Source organism: Eutrigla gurnardus (assembly GCF_963514095.1).
Source record: "Eutrigla gurnardus genome assembly, chromosome: 11".
NCBI lineage: Eukaryota > Metazoa > Chordata > Actinopteri > Perciformes > Triglidae > Eutrigla > Eutrigla gurnardus.
The window spans coordinates 15,816,505-15,828,965 of NC_139925.1; the positions used below are offsets into that span (position 1 = coordinate 15,816,505).

At 42.4% G+C, this 12,461-nt stretch overlaps 1 protein-coding gene across 12 annotated transcripts in view; it reads right to left on the bottom strand.

Annotated features, from left to right (window-relative positions):
• camk2g2 (calcium/calmodulin-dependent protein kinase (CaM kinase) II gamma 2) overlaps positions 1-12,461 on the bottom strand; it is a 46,535-nt gene that overhangs the window by 13,468 nt on the left and 20,606 nt on the right. For 8 of the 12 annotated variants that reach the window (XM_084020751.1, XM_084020750.1, XM_084020749.1 and 5 more), the window contains exons 5-13: positions 12,156-12,221; positions 10,532-10,604; positions 7,125-7,227; positions 6,528-6,611; positions 6,303-6,397; positions 4,917-5,039; positions 3,964-4,047; positions 3,801-3,843; positions 1,224-1,264 (exon numbers count right to left, since the gene is read on the bottom strand). In XM_084020751.1, the coding sequence (XP_083876877.1) occupies positions 1,224-1,264; positions 3,801-3,843; positions 3,964-4,047; positions 4,917-5,039; positions 6,303-6,397; positions 6,528-6,611; positions 7,125-7,227; positions 10,532-10,604; positions 12,156-12,221 (712 nt within the window). Of the gene's footprint in view, positions 1-15; positions 406-1,223; positions 1,265-3,174; positions 3,235-3,800; positions 3,844-3,963; positions 4,048-4,916; positions 5,040-6,302; positions 6,398-6,527; positions 6,612-7,124; positions 7,228-10,531; positions 10,605-12,155; positions 12,222-12,461 lie in introns of those variants that run through there. The other 4 variants (XM_084020745.1, XM_084020740.1, XM_084020741.1 and 1 more) reach the window with 3 other exon arrangements.

The following is a 12,461-nucleotide window of genomic DNA, read 5'->3' on the forward strand; positions in this document are numbered from 1 at the left end:
ATACTGTTGTTTTGAGTGATTAAAATGTCCCCTCACTCATGTGAGTAAGTCAATATGTCTGATCGTAGACATCATAAGAGGAAAATTGGAAGTGTGTGTGTGCTTCTGTGTGTTTTTGTCAGGAAATGCAATGGTTTTGGTGGCACTTTTTGCAGAAGGGGATGCAGGGATGTCGGATGGAGTTGGGAAAATCCAACAGAAATCAGACAAGACGAAAATTGTCATAGACAATGCCTCAAGCGTCTCTGCCCAAAAGAACAAAAAACAAAAGCAAATGAAACAGAGAGGAGGAGGGGAGGACCAGAGGGGGAAAGACTCGAAAAGACGAAGAGATATTAAAGAATAAAAACAAACGACATAGCCGATCTCACCATGCAAACAAACACTTGAGCTGGACTTCCTTTTCTGACAGACAGCAATGGAGAGGAGGAGGAAAAAGAATAAGGGGTCATCGGGAAACAAGGAACTAATTAAAAGAGTAAAAACTGAAGCTGCCAGACTGATCCCAGAGAGAAAAACAAAACGGCTGCACAAGCTTACACAGGAACAAAGATGAGAAGGGGATAATAACAGGGCTTCAGCAGATAAAAAAATAAATAAATCAGCTGCAAAAACAATATAGGGAGTTACTTTTTAATGGAGATCTGAAGGAATTCAATTTTGGTCGTGCAGTTTATTTTTAAAATGTCTTTTAGTTATTTTTTAATTCACTGTATCTAAAAGGAATTTTATTTTTGGCCCTTATCGATCATGGCACTTCACTGCATGCATTGACGCTGACTGTCGATCGAAGCAAAGTGAGCACTGAGACGTGATGGCGGCTCAAATCGCTGTGAATCAAAGGAAAAGCTGGTGATGAACAAAACAAATAGCATTTTAAAAGCCTATTGGAGTTGTTATGTTCCTTACTTTCACTTAGCTCACATCTGCTCTTACCTGTACCCCGCCGTTAACTGCTCACTCAAACATGATCAAGCGGCTACTTCATTTTGAAGATCAATCATTTTCTCTAAGCCACAAAAATATTAAACAAAGTTGCACCACAGCACAAAGCCAACATAAATAACAAAAATGCTTTTTCCATAAGCCCTTAATATTTAAACAAAAATACATGTTCTTAGAGAGTAGTTAGGGTGAGAGTCCAAAAGGGAGACAACAAAAGATAGGAAGAGTAAGACAGAAGCAGCTAAGTCAATAAAAGCCTCGTGGGTCAGAGAACTTACCTTCACACCGTCCGACTTTTTGTTTAGTAAGGTTTTGCACGCTGAAAGGAAGAGAAACACAGTCTGAGAAAGTATCCAATCCAAAAGTATTGCTTCTCCATCACTGGTTCATTCCAATTAAGGGCATCTTATAATTATTACTATACACATTTTTGGGAGCAATTACAACATTTAAAGCAGTTAAAAAAACAACAACACAACCTCTTTGCCCCCCAAAACACGAACATAAATCTCAGCACAGCATCATGAATGAATCAACTGAGGAATGAATTCAATGTTTGAATAAGTTCCTCTCTGAAACCATGAGGTGCTAAATAACCCTCGCCATGAGAACCACTGAACAACTTTTGTGATAAATGTCAAATAGTCTTTGGCGTATACTCTGCAGGTCAAACACCACTTACTGTATTCTAACCAGCTCATGTTAAATTAACCTGTCTGTGAGCCTACATTCAGTCTGACCACACGGTTATAACATGACACCGACACACAGAAGAAATGTCCACATGCATGGACACGCACACAGAAAACGCACACTCATTCTGTATAAACACATATGTGTTAGTCCCTTACCTTCCATTTATAAAGTAGGAAGGAGGGTGATGAAGAAGGCAAGAAAACAGTAATAGCATTTAATATCTGCAGCTTAACATCTGAATGGAAAACAGACGTGAAGATGACAACGGCAGGCTGGAACACCTGTCAGGCTGTTACTGTGAGTTTACACGGCATTCTTTGGATCATTTTCACAGAGCTTGGGTTCATGCGATGGCGGTGGCTTATAAACATGCAGCATCCACTTCAAACTCCGCAAATTCAAACAGATCTTTCACTTTGACACTGTATGTAGCTCAGTGAGTGAGGGAATTTAATCCAGCATCAAGGTAAATCCTTTATTAACAGCTTGACGGCGAAGCATACACTTTACAAAAGCAGTTTGCCCTTTCACGTGGCTAGTATTCCACCTATAAAGAGTTCACTATGACTGCTGTTAAAAGCCGCCCCTAGAGGGCGACAACACATGATAAATCATACAAATGGGGACGTCTTCGTATTTTTGGCTACGAAAAGTGACAGAAAACTTGCACATAGACCCGTAAATGCATTGTTTGATGGCAGGTGGTTTCAGATGCTGTTTGATGATCTACAAACTCTTTCTTTGAAGCATACTGATGCCTTTAGGCTGTTTGTGATTTTGTCTGTTCACACAAATACACCGGAGCAGGCAGGAGAGAGGAGGCAAAGGGAAATAGATAACGAAGAACACTGTGCATTCTGTTTATACAGCTTCCCATGCAGGTTTGCATACTGTAGTGAAACTGTACGCTCATACACATGCTCGGCTGGCTGTTGGTGCCTGAGCCATGCGGAGGGAAGGTTGCAGCGAGCACAGGCAGGCATCAGCTGGGCATCACCAAGGATACAAACCAACTCCAAGGAGGTAAAACCGGAAGTTTTGCAGAGGTTGAAGGCTGGCGGGTCTATCGATTGATTTTTATTAATATGAATGCCTAAAATGTTCATGCCGCGGAGGAAAATATGCAGCCTGCATGAGTTGTGTCAATGCAGAGATGTGTAAACAGAGCTTCGCTAGGTGGCAGCTGCAGTAGTTGGAGGGATGTCAGCAGGTCACGCTGGGTGTCACTGAAATGGCTCTTGTGTTCAACACAGGAAATTAAACAGCCAGTCGTGGAGAGGAGCTCTATTCATTAGAGCATCAGGACATGGAGCGGGACTGGAAAGTCAATAGCTGAGCTCCGCTTTTTGGTTTCCTTGTGTGTGTCTGTGTGTAAGATGCCCCCAATGCAATAACTCCCATTGAAAAGTGTCTCATCAGTGTGCAGGCAGCAGGCAGCAGGTGGAGAGGTTTAAGCAGCCCAGGCCCCATGCCAACAGCCTGAACAACAAAGTTGGCAGTGCCCGACTCCAACACCCCCTCAAGCAGACGTACCTTCCTGTGCCATTGCGGCCGTGCTGGTGGTAGCGGCAGGGCTGGTATGCTGCCGTCCCACTATTGGACAGAGAGGGATTCAATGTGGAGGCCCGGGCGGGACAAGAGCTTCACTAAAGCCTGAAAGCCTTTTTTTTTAATTATTTGCTTAAAGTGTGGATTAGAGAAGAATGACATGGGTTTGCAGAAAGTGTTCGGATCAAGCGGTCGTACTGAAGACGAGATGTTTTCTGATACCCAACTCCTTTTTATAGGCATCAGATGGGAACGCATTTAATAAACATGTCTGCAGTTGTGTATAAAGGAATTCAGAGATCCGGCTTGTCTGTTCAATCTAGAACCATCGTGACCAGTATAAAGTAGTTGGCTGTAATCCAAAGGGGCTGCTTGACATGACAGCATATAAACACAAGGTTAATAGCATTAATGCGTTAGCTTGATAAACCAACGGCTAGCCCACAAATCGAGCGTTCAATCACAAAGTGAACGGGGTTTTGGTGGTCAATCTACTTATGAGGAGAACATCCGAGCCAAACCCCTGAAGTGTGAAATCAAAACTGCAGCACTAGGGGCCAAATCAGATTGTTTTCTCTTGATGTACGACCGGTATCACTGCCAACGCTCACCTGAAAAGTTCCTGGACACCAGCATTGTTGTGAGGATCGCTCCCTAGAAAGACACAAGAATAAACTTTATGAGGACTGTGTGTGTCTGTGTGTGTGTGTGTGTGTGTGTGTGTGTGTGTGTGTGTGTGTGTGTGCGTGTGTGTGTGTGCATCTCCACACTCACTTTAAGTTTCCGCCTGGCGTTGAACTTGCGCAGACACTCCACAGTCTCTTGACGGTGCATCATGGAGGCCACAGTTGAGCGTTGCTGTATGCCGAAGAGAGGAAACAGCATTATGCATTGACTTCGAAATATGAATATATTATTGTGCTGTGAAACAGTAGCTGGTGCTGCTGCTCTGGATACCTGACCCACAGTTTGAGCACATCTATAGCTTTGGAAAGGCATGAAACTCTCCCAGTTAAATCACCAACACAAAAGATGAACAACTGCTTAAAAATATCATGTTCTTTGATTAAAAAAAAAAAGCCCAAAACGAACAATCCTGTAAACATAAACTGGTAAGCAAGAGGTGAGACGTTAAGTTGCATTTTCACTGAGAAACATCTAATTACAATGCCTTCGATAACTGTGGCACCATGTTTTGTTTACAACTGCGACAATGAGGCGTATTGAATTCGCTCCAGCTCTCCTTTCACTAGGCGGCCGAGGCTCATGGGTATTGCCGTATTTAAAGCCACGACGGAAAAACACAGAAAACTAGTTGAGACAATGAAAACGGACGGCCAATAAAATAAACCTACAGAACAATTATCTATGATTGTTAAAACCACATATTTAAAAGGGAATTACGAGTGTGGAAATGTCCATCCAGAGGGTGCAGCTTGTCACAGTTTACAACTCTATTTAACTTGTTTAGTGAGTTAAATGGAGACCTGCCAGCCAATCAGAACCACATACTTATGTGGTTGTAGCATTACATTATACATTCATCCAAATGTTTAAAGTTCTTACATGTAGTTTTGAGCAAATGTGAGTGACTACCAATTCTGCTCGAGTACAGAATGCAGGCCTCTACATTAATAAGAAGTCCATGTTTTTAAGACTAGCACAATCAACACCAATATTTTGCATGCTGGAAAAGATTTCTTTTGAAGAGGACGAGTGTGACTTACGCAGACCCAGGGATGCTTGATGGCCTGGTCGGCGGTGATGCGCTTGGCGGGGTTAATCGTTAACATCTGGTTGATCAGATTCTTGGCCTCGGGGGTCACTGTGTCCCACTCTGGAGAAGGAAACTGAACAAGAGGGCAATAAAAGACACTTTCAGTGAATATTGTATGATGGAACAACTGCCTTCACACTCATTGTCATCTTAGGATAGTCAAAGACATATTTAAGAGCTAAAACACCAGATACTAAGGCAGAAATCAGAGGAGCATGTGTGAACAGGAGTCCTATTTTATTATCATCACATCTGGAGACTGGATGTTATGTTTATGACCAGAGTAGGCTCTGTCAGTTATGTGGGTGAAAAAGAATTAGACTATGAAATGCACTTATTTTCATATTGTCCTTTATATGATGAGTTGAGCAAGAGGATATTTAGTAAATACTCTGACAGTCTTAACTGATAAATTCAAGAGATCAAATGAGGGTTCAAAGATGGCCGTGGTCTGAGCACGGGGGCAAGGGGCCATGATTGGCTCCCCCACGTTCCTGGCTCAATTTGGCGTCACGCAACTTTACAGGTGAGAAGTCTGAGTTGGATGATGGGTCGGAGCAAGGGTGCTGGAAGAATGGGGGGCAATCGATTCTGCGCAGGCCTGGCTCATCTCGAACGAGCCTATTATTACAAGTACTTGTCACAGTCTCTTCATATCAGTGTGCTCATATGCACAGTCATTAGATGTGGTTGCTTCCAATTATGGAAATTAATACGGGTAATAAATTCCTATCTCCCAGAGGACTACGAGACGATCTGATAAATAAGCCCATTGCTCTCCCATAGTGTATCACTTTTTGTTCCTTCTAAAGCTTGATGAAAATCCTGCAATAACAAGTAGCAAGCAATTAAAAACTAAAATATAAATGTGTGTTTAAAGAGGTGTGACACTTTATATGCAAAAAAAAGTTTGTTCACTTTTCAAGTAAAGGTGTGGAATTCTCATCCACTCTAAGGTGTAACTGTAAGTCTTTAGTTTGAGCACTTGGCGTGGAAGTTTTATGAACACAGATGAGCTCTAAAACAGACTTATGAACCTTCACTCTCATCTTCGTGGATCCAACCTGGGATGCGCCCACAAATAATATGAGCTCCATAAAGGAGCATTCATTAAAGCTGCACTCTGTGGCCTTTACCTCAGCGGCAGAGGGAACCATGCCCTCTTCTTAATTCCCCTTGTAACTTTCTAAAATGATCCTACATCACGGTCATTTTCATGTTAAACAGTTTCCAGGGAAAGTGCAGTGGAGTTCCGCACGCAAACAACACACATGCAGCTCCCCGCATCCTGACGTAGAGGAAGGACGGTATTAGGACATGAGGGAGAAGTGCTCACGTCGTATGCCCCGGCCTTGATCTGTTGGTACAGTTTGTGTTGGTCCTCGTCCCAGAAGGGAGGGTAGCCCACCAACAGGATGTACAGGATCACACCTGAAACACACACACACACACACACAATCTAAATAATAATACATACAAAAACATGCCTAATGGAGTTTCAGAGGCATCATCATCCTGATGAATATTAGTGAGCAAGTGAATGCAGCAGGCAGAAACTGACCACATGCCCATATGTCCACTGGTTTGCCGTACGGGTCCTTTCTCAACACCTCCGGGGACAGATAACCCGGAGTTCCTGCAAAACCTGCAAGAATACAATTGTACTTTGTGGGAAATCTGTCAATGAAAATGCAACACAATAATACTAATCTGTACAAGATCAGACAAGACACGAGCCTTTCTGATCTTTGTATCAATAATTACAAAAAGCTAAAATATTGGTGTAAATATGCTTTGGAGAGACAAATAACATTATCTCCACATTCTTCATCAGATTATTTAGACTTTCCCTTATATGTGTGCTTTATTTCTTTCTGTGTAACACATCTGTGAAGGTTATAAGTCATTCAGGTCATGGTCATCTTTGAAAGCTTCTATCATAGGCAACTGGACTTCTTTCAACCAAGAAGCTTCAGTTTACTTCTGAACTCGACTTCTGACACTTGGATGAGAGGCCAAACATCTTCAAAAACCTAAAGTGAGTACAGTTGCCTATGATAGAAGCTTTCAAACGGATTACACTAACAAAAATACAACACATTACTATCATTACGTACTGAAATATAAACTCTAGCTTGCTACTAAGTGTTCGTCTTACCAAACCATGCTTGTTGGTCTCCCTGCACTTCGATGGCAAGACCAAAGTCTGCCAGCTTCACCGCTGCTCCCTTCATCTTACTGGCCAGCAGCAGGTTCTCTGGCTGTAACCAGATAAATAGTTCTTTAGGTTGTAATATTTGAAACAAATGAATATTCTCAATATTCCTTTGTCAATCTGTAAAATGTCAAACATACAGACAAATGCCAAACACAAGTTAGTTTCAGATTTTTACAGACTAACACACAAAAAAACCCCATCAATTTCTGCTGAAATGAATAAAAGACAAGTCACTTGATAAGAACAGGGAGTTAAATATATCACAGTACATACTGTCTATTATTTTTACATAGCAAAATACATTTTAGCACAGTTATGAGCAAAACATAATTCAATTAAGTGCAAAAGAGATGAGCATGTACCCTCCTTGAGTAAATGTCCCATCTGTCTGCATGACTGGATGAGCTGCAGGAGCTCGATGACATCTACAGTAGTAATGAGGCGTGATTTGGTCAAGCAGGCTTCCCCCAAAGGAAAGCCCTCGTCAGTCAGCCGTCACTGAATTCAACACAGCCTTTTTGACACTGTCCTTCTGATCGCACTTGGACTTGTCAAAGAAAAGGACATATGAACTGTGATTTAGGTGTCTTAATTTCCTCCTTGCATTCTCTTTACTTCATAGTTTCCATCACGTAAGGAAGAGCTGACAGGAAGAAGAAACTGAGGCAACACCAGTGTAAATTTTGGATTGACTCGTTTTGCTTCTGACCTCATCATATAGGGTTGACCTGTTTATTCAGTGGTTAGCAGAGTCGCCTCACAGCAAGAAGGTCCGGGGTTTGACTCCAACAATTAAAAACTATTTACACTCTGTCAAGTTTGCCAGTTTTTCTTGGTGTAGTTGCGACGTCCACCCTAAAGCCTACACGCTGCGGTTGTTTTCCTTGAAAGCTCTTTCGGCTTTTGTTTTTACGTTTCTGGGTTTCCCCTGCCATCATTTCACACCAGGATCAGATCCCAGGCCGGTGTCTGTGTCAGTGCACAGTGAACAGTGTGGCCTCTTTCTTGGGAAAGAAACCCGCTAGACAAGCTGAAAGGTCACTTAACTCCGTCTCCTCTTAAGTCGACCGTCAAAAAGCCACAGATAACCACTTCCTCGGAAAGAAAAGGAAAGCCCGCACAACAGCTTTGCCTGAGGAGACTATCGAGGGACGACGTGCAAGACGAGGGTCACGTGAACGACTGTGTTGGGTAGGCTAGGACTTTGACAGTATGAGTAACGTTAGCATAGTGAGCAGGTGTACTGATAAGTAGTCTTTGGATGCGTCTTCTAGAGAGTATCCTGCATTGCTTCCTGAGACCTATAGGACCTTGTTTGTCGAGCCGCAGTTCCTACCTAATTTGCGTATTGATATGCAAACATTTATAAACGAAATGTATGTTTTTCTTCATCAACGTGGCGGCCCTATCTATAAGTTCCAACTCCAGGTCTAATGTGTGTGTGTGTGTGGTGGTAAGCTGTCCCCATTGCCTTAAATGCTGACAGTTTGTTTCATCCAGCTATCCGTGCATGTGTCCATCCCTCTCTTCGTTCATTCCTCCCCTCTAGCTGAGGGGAAAAAAGAGAGAGAAAGGGGGCGACTGCACAGGGCCGGAGTGAAAGCAACAGAAGAAAAGAGAGGGAGACAGATAGATGGGAGGTGGCATAATGAGTCCCTACGCTGGCGCTGCAGCAGCCGGGTGACCTCACCCTACAGTTACCATGGCAACCCAGCCTGCCACCAGCCGACAGCGCTCAACTCTTTCTCTCTAATGCCTGTTTTCCCTTTAGCCCGTGGCCCTCCCAAGATGACAGGGAGGTAAAAGTATGATGCGTCCACGTGTGAGGTCACACCTCTCCACGGCACACTTGGCTAGCGTTATTATTAATTTCATGACTCCCACTACAGATGCTGCTCACGGCAGCTTTATCCCCAGGAAGGAAGTCAGATGGTGCTTTCTTTTCAGCTGTCAGATGATTGGAGGATTTTTTGACTAATGAATTAAAGCAGCAACAATTGATTTTTTTGTTGTTGTGGCTAAGCTTTAAACACACCGTTGACATGAAATCATTTATAAAGTTGCTGTGGTCGAAATGTTAGCAAATCCTTGCCCTTTCACATATCCAGCAAAAACACAGCAACATAGGCAGCAAAGCCCAGTATTAACTCTCCCTTAAGCTCTAGGTTGCTAAATGCCCCATGTTGCTCACCAGCGAGTCGTTAACTCTGTCTTTTGGTGCTGGGCAACTGGAGGACTGTGGCTTAATAGGAGCTTTTTTGCTTTTTATTCTGTATCAGCCCTTACTGTCGCTTTGGGCAAAAATATATGCAAAATGCATGAAATGTAATGTATTGTATTATATTATATTAACTGAGTAAAATATTAAAACTTAAGATTTGATTTTATGTTCCTTCATTCTGATGTCGTGTGCGTGAATTTAGAAACGCTCTCCCTCCCAAATTCAGACGAATTTAGTATTTTTAGAAACTTGGGATCTCTGCTAGAACTTCAGTGGGTCTAAACAATATGTATGTGCACAGAATGATGCAACACTGATGCAGGTTGAATACATCAAGAGAGTTGTCCATTAACAATGAATGTAGTGATGATTCACTTCTGTCCTCTGACCTCATCCTCTGTCATCATTATCGCCTCTCTAAGACTCTTCTCTCTCCGAGTTCATGTGATACAGAGATCCATATGAAAGCTAAAAATCAATGAAACGCAATAAAGGTCCATTTACGCCACTCACACACAACACCAGATTGTTTATTTCACAATTATGTTTGTCTTACTTACAGTGGAGTAATGGTTTCATTTCCCTCTGTCGAAAGGAACAGACCAGATTGTTAAGTAAACTATTTAAAGTTTACTTTGAACTGATGGTGCAATTACCACGGTGTTAAAATCTCAGCTCCCGTCACTGTCTTCAATCACCATATTATGTAAATGAAATCACAGCTGAGGAGGTCAGAGTGCTGTTGGTTTCTGGGGTGAACAGCGTTGCTGAGAGGGAAATCGTCACTGGCCGCCGTCTCATCCACAGACAGGCTATAAATAGCAGCTGGTCTGCTTTCGTCACTCCTCAGCAGTGCAGGAGGGGGGAGAGGGAGGGGGAGTAGGAGGAAGGAAATGGAAGAGGGGGGACGGAGGGCGAAGGGGAGGGGGGTACAGACACAGATGAAGGTGGGAGTAGACGAAGCCGGTAAAGAGAGGGATGGATGACTCCAAGTCATCCAATGTCACAATGCACATGTCTGTTCAGACCTGTTGCAAATCTCCACATGCCATGATTGACAACACAGCGCTGTTCATAAGAGATTTCCGCAAAAGATGGTATTCACTACTGGTATATGATAACTCACCTTGAGGTCCCTGTGCACAATGTCATGCTGGTGGATGTGACTGACGCTCTCCAGGATCTGATTGATGCAGTGGCTGGTTGGGGAGAGAGAGAAGGGTGAGATACCATGGAGAGACACATCTGTCAGCCCCCATCAGCTAGATGACAGGAGACGCAGACTGAAGCAGTGGAAGCAAAAAAACGCTATGTGAAGATTTTCAAATCTTCTTCACGATCCCCTCATTGGTCCTTTGTGGGTCTTTAAAAAACAAATGTATGTTGTGAATTCATATGACATGAAAAGGTAACGCAAATGAGACTATTGAATCCATGAAAAAAAAAAAAATAAGTCAACTGTGCCCAGCAAGGTCTAACAAACAGAAATGATGAACTAAAGAGAGAAAGATTCTGGACGCATGCCGTAGAAAAGAAGGAAAAGATGTATTATCCACATAGTTGCACAAGAGGATAACTGGTGTATGTGGGAGAAAAGTTTGGTGCATTTTTATGTGAATGAGTGTGTGGAAGGAAGTGGAGCGGGCAGTGTGTTGTTGAGGCGGGGGGTCTTATATAAGCTTTTCCTAAGCTTACATATCAACAATTCTGCTGGTCTGATGCCCAGTTAAAAATACTATTATTTGTTTGAAATTAAATTGAACTTGACATTAGTCGGGGTCAGGAGCAGGAAGAGTGACGCCGTCTTTATGCGAGACAAAATTAAAAGAAAAGGTCCTGACGTTAAATCTGACGTAAATCTGGATTCCACATGTTATTCTCCTCCCTGTTTCTGCAGTTAATACCCATCAGACTACCCTGCGGCTATCCTTACTCATTGTAGCATCGTACAACCCCTAACATTTACTCTTGCCCCGTCTCAATTACGTCACCTCATATCTCCTGCCTTTCTTTCTTTTCTCCTTTCCTTTGTGTCTTTGGTGTAGATCAACTGCAAAGATCAATATCAGAGCAGCTCTAATCCCAAATGTATGTTTCCAACCTCCAGACCAAGAGCGCTAGTTTTGTGAAAGTCCCATTTAACAGTAGGGTGTATTTGTCACTCGTAACAATCACCAAGGTAACATCTGCTTAGTTGCTCAGCTGTTATTGACATGTGGCTTCAACTACCAGTTCAAGGTGAAGCACTTAAACTGGCTGTACATACACTGGATATATTTGAACCAAATGTTTTTATACGTTCACATAGAGTTATTTAACATTATTGTATTTTGAAATCAATTTCAAGTCAATAAACTGCCACATGACTGAGCAAAATTTGCTCGAGCATCAGATGAAGTTTAGATTGCAGGAAATGTGCTTCAGTGCAAGAACCAACTGCAACTTCTGACAACAGGCCCGAAATAATGTTTCAAAACTTAGGACAGCTTTGTCATAAATTATTAAGGGAATTAAATTTAAAAGCCCTGAGTCACACGGTCAAAAATAACCCTCAGAGAAGTAGCAGAAAGCACAAGCATCGCTTCTTTTACTAAAGCACAAAGTACAATGACGCAGATTAAAATGGCAAAAACATGTCGTCCTTTCATAACCCAACTGAAACTTTATTGTTGAAGCCACCAACGACTAAATATGCAGGAAAATTAATTACATAAAGGATGTTAAGATGTTGGCATGATGAGACACGGTACCTGGCATCTGCCTCGCTGTAATACTCTCTAGCAACGATGTCCTCGAACAGCTCTCCTCCAGTGACGCTGCAGACACACAGAATAGAAACATGGATATTGATTTCCGTTGATGTTAGCAGCGACACGTCTTCATAGATCCATTGTGTTCCAGACACAAGAATGACTTTTCTCCAATAAACTAGAGCTTGATCTGAGACTTCAGAAGTACCTATAAAGCATGTTTTTTTTTAAACCTGTACAATTATATGCTTCAAAGCTCACATTTAAATTGGGGAAATGCATCTTACAAAGATAAACCCATTTTAC